The 4,506-nt window shown below is 35.9% G+C and overlaps 1 protein-coding gene across 1 annotated transcript in view; it reads right to left on the bottom strand.

Annotated features, from left to right (window-relative positions):
* Window positions 1-2,419: 2,419 nt before the first annotated feature.
* snx33 (sorting nexin 33) overlaps window positions 2,420-4,506 on the bottom strand; it is a 37,128-nt gene continuing 35,041 nt past the window's right edge. Inside the window, exon 2 of the mRNA XM_015398430.1 lies at window positions 2,420-3,597. Coding sequence (XP_015253916.1) covers window positions 3,344-3,597 — 254 coding nt within the window. The 3' untranslated portion in view covers window positions 2,420-3,343. The remainder of the gene's footprint in view (window positions 3,598-4,506) is intronic.

Here is a 4,506-nt window from a genome sequence, read left to right as displayed (position 1 = left end):
TCAAAAAAGTACTCCAGAGTGTTGTTCAGCATGGGGGTGAGTAGAAAATGAAGGCTAATCATGTTTTGGGTGTACTATTCCTTTAAGGCAATAAACATAAAAAAATGTGGAAAGCATTTTCTTTTAGATAGAATTAGGAAAAGAAGCAGTAAAAAGTGCATAGTCATTTAACTTTAAAGACACTTTTATGGCATAGACGTTTTATTATCCCTCCCCTGTCTCTCCTGTATTGTGACCACAAGAGTTAGCTTAAATGGATAAGTATGGAGAACAATTGGGGGAATAAAGTCTGCTTAGAAATTTAACTGGATTGGGTTTATTCCAAGAATAAAATAACTTGCTGATGTCACAGAGACAACAACCTTTTAAATTATTGTTAACTAGGTAAACATATTGATATCTGGCATGTTTTACCTTGTCATCATTTAACTAACATGTCTAATTTGCAAACAACATTACACAACTGGGCAAACTTTGTGGCTTCTTGCTGCTGGTTTGCTTAACATCCTGATGCTCACATTCATATGAAGGTTATTTTGTTTCAAAATTATTTATGCATTGTAAGTATGAATTTGAAGTTGTAGAGAGAGTTACGTTATAAGGTTTGTATTTGTAGAATTAAAAAAATTACAAATATTTTTTTTCAAATTTTAAGTACAAGTACACAAATTCTGTGCTAAATGTTGCAGATCAAAAACATCTTACATTCTCAGTTTTGCTTCAAATAGTTCTGCAACTATTGTTGCAAAATTATTTGTGCATTGAAACTTTGATGTTTGGTAACTGTAGATTTTTTTTTATCTGTCACAATTACAAAAAAAGTTATAGCTCTTCAAATTCTTGAGTACAAGTACTGTAAGTTGCACATTAACAATGTCCTCCATTCAGTTCTGCTACAGTTGATCTAAAAAAAAATGGTGCAAAACAAATTCAAACTCTTGTATTAATATATATATATATATATTATTTTATTTTTTTTCCTTAACACAAATACAAATCAATGAATACAACTGCACGAATCTGCTGCTTTAAGTCATGAATTCAACTTTACAAGTTACGTCTTCATTTTTACTTTTGACACAAGTGTCACACTGGTAAAATGATCTGTGACTTGTGGGTAGTACCCTTGATAGGACAGCAGGGGGCGCCACTTCTCGGTCAGTCTGTACCGAAATACATATATGGTCTACTGCCATGATGTCTTCCAAGTATCTAGCCGACATATGCAGTCACAGGATGCGTTCAAATTCAAGGCTGCATCTTCCAAGGACGCATGTCATTATCCGATCCGTACCGGAAGCACGATCCGTACCATCAGCTCATTTGCGCGTGCGCAAACAGAATAACTTCGGGTGGCAATATTTCCTTTTTCTTACTTTTTTATTCTTTTGTATTTTTTAGAGGCATGGGTTTCTTTTTGTACATCTTTGTTTTTTCGTCAATATTGCATTTTCTAAAAATAAAAAAACAGAAATACATAAAAAAGTTCAATCGCCTTGTGATAGTTACTTTNTCTTTAATGTCCCTTTTATAAATAAACAAAAAATATATATATATTTTAAAGTGAAATCAATTTACCTTTTTACAAAAAAAAAAACAAGATGTGGCCAACCAAAGAACCAAAACCCAAACAAATATAAACCAATGTAGAAAACCAGATCCTGTGTTTAGCTGCTACTATGGCCAATATACAATTAACAATGGCTCATTGTTACACATAGATTCACAATGAAAAGAAAATGTTTGGGCAGAAACGTGAAATTCATGTTGATTGTGAGTTTTAATTATGAATCAAGTGTTAATTTCCGCATGTTTTGCTCCTATGAATTTAATAATAATGTCGTGCATGCTCTTCTCAATCTCCTAGGAGGTCGTTGGGGAGCAAGATGGGAACAACGGCGGAGGCTGTAGGATTTGCCTTGCGTAGGCGGTCTGGAGCGGAGCTGGGCAGTTACAGAGGATGTGGGATTTTGGGGTAAGGCAGGTCCTTGTATCACTTTCTGACCTCAAACATGTTTTCCTGAAAGAATGATAAAGTATTCCAATATACTCACACTTGTATGTAAACCACGAGAAAGTCTTTTCTGAAGAACTGAAGTCAGTGCTGCCACGAGTGGATATACCTCAAGCCAAAACTTGAATGAAGGCAAGTGAGATTATCCTTTTGGTTTCTCTTGTTTTCAAGAGATTCATTTTTCTTTGAATTCAAGGATATATATGGGAAGAAAAGAACCCACAAACATGAATTATTTCTTATCTCTATCCCTTAAACCAAACTGTATAATTATGCCAGTGTGTCAGAGATTTTTTGAGCTGAATATACACTTTAGTAAATAAGGCATTTCAAGTTTAGAGGTTTTGTAATAAACTGGAGCTCTGCAGACCTTAAAAAAGGTTAAACACGCTGAAATTCAAAACAGAAAACACACAAACCATAGTTTGATCTCTTTAATGGACAGACATGAAGTGCCATCATTCCTTTCATCTGCACTTAAGACAGCGCATGTCTTTTCACACCACAGTTTCCATGACATATTTCCAAATTGCTGCAACATAAAAAGTTATTCATTTTGATTTCTCTGCTATGTAACAGGGAATTAAGCAGAGCTTTTGAATCATCTTAAAACTTCTGCCACATAGCATAAAACAAACTATGACCTTACATGTGCAAACTTTTCCCAGCACCTAACTCATACTGATAACTACCCCCACCCCACAGAATACAAGATTACAAAATGGTAAACTTACAAAAGATTCCATACAAAGGTAAAGTTTCTCTAAAAGTACAAATTGCAAGAACACTACTGCCCTAACCCTAATTTTAGTAGTCCTAAAACGTGCCAAGGCATTTGTGACATGAAGGTTAAAGCAGTGAAAAAGTGAGCAGGATGTGCTCTCAGCAAAATTTAAGTCCTGGATCTAGATATCCAGATATAAAACTGGATAATTCCATAGGCCAATATAAAAAGTAAAAAATAAAAAAAATGTCTTTCTTTTTAACAATTTTGGTTTAAGATCATTTTGAAGATACAGCTCTGAACTCACCCCAGAAGAAATCACTGACGTTTAAAAGAAGGGGAAACACACAGGACCAGTTTTATGGCTTAATTTGATGTGTGACCCTACAGAACCTGTGTGATACACAAGTGTAATTTTAATGTAACAAACATATTAAATTATTAAAAATATACTGACTTTGCCTATTAAAACATACAGTAAGTCTTTAAAATGGATTCTTTGGATTCAGATTCAATCTCCACCAACAGCCCTGATAAAAATACGTCAGCATTGATTCTTTTTCTTTAAGTTTTGACATCTGGACCCAGGGGTCAGTTATGTGTCCTTAAAGGCCGTCGTACATGCGCAAGGTGCGCTCCAGTTGCTGTACAACACGCTGGTAAAAGGCTATCTGCTCCCTGAGGTAGGCTTGCATCATATCTTTGAAGTCCACCTCTCGCTGCTGATGGAAGTGGCTCATTTCTGCTTGGAGGGCAAAGCCCACAGTCCGGCAGCGTTTCCTAATGCCATCTGCTTCGTCTTGGTCCATTTTCCCTTCGTCGCTCATCCGCTGGCTCTCCTTCACTTTGGCAAAGGCACCTGTTTTAAGAAACAAACACAAAAGCCCATTTTTCTTTTAGTTAAGCAAATTCTTTCATTGTGGTTAACAGAAAGGAAGATTATACCATATACTAAAAAAATACTACAAATTGTAATTTTTTTGTTTTGGTAATACAATGTTGAAGCATAGTGGAAACTGACAGTTATTTCACTTTATAATATTATCTTAAGACTCTCAGGCAGGGCAGCGAAAGGATTAATCAGGGAGGCAGACAGGATATCAAAGGTGCCTGGAGGAGGAGCACAAGAGTGGTAAGAAAAAAAGAAATGTCGGAGGGTGTAAAAAGTTTAGCTACGTTTACATCCCCACAATTTCTCGATCAGATCGACATCTTGTTTTATCACAAGTTCAAAATCTCAGTTTACCTGAACACTAAATAAAATTGATTTATATTGATTGATTAATATGCGTGAATGCATTAACGCAGCGATCGATCAGATTAAATCATTTGAGCATGGATAGAACAGTCTAGGCAAGTCTTAAAACTTTCTGTTTTGAAAAAGCTTAGATAGAGTGGCTAGTTATCCTAAGCTATCCCTATAGTTATGGTACTATGGGCTTAGACTGCTGAAGGACATAGGGACCCATTTTAATTTTTTTATCTCCAGTCTCCCATTCTGCAGTTTTTGTTAGCTCAATCTCTAACGTTATAATCTCACTATTTTTTGCCATCATAGTAGCTTGATCTGGTCTGTTCCTGTTTGGCTGTGACTCCATCCTGGAGAGAAATATCAGCTGTGCTGCTGCCATCAACACCTTTGTTCATAGATGTTGGAGATCGGCCTGTTTTTCGGTGTTCTGTTTCTCTGACTATGACTAACGGGATGTGCTCTCTTTCATCCTCTGAACGCTGCACGTTTTTGCTTTCAACCCAAAACTAACTATTA

The sequence above is a fragment of the Cyprinodon variegatus genome, unplaced genomic scaffold, assembly GCF_000732505.1.
Source record: "Cyprinodon variegatus isolate N-32 unplaced genomic scaffold, C_variegatus-1.0 Scaffold934, whole genome shotgun sequence".
In the NCBI taxonomy this organism is placed as follows: domain Eukaryota; kingdom Metazoa; phylum Chordata; class Actinopteri; order Cyprinodontiformes; family Cyprinodontidae; genus Cyprinodon; species Cyprinodon variegatus.
The sequence above is the reverse complement of the archived record's forward strand: the minus strand, read 5'-3'. Positions and strand labels throughout refer to the sequence as shown.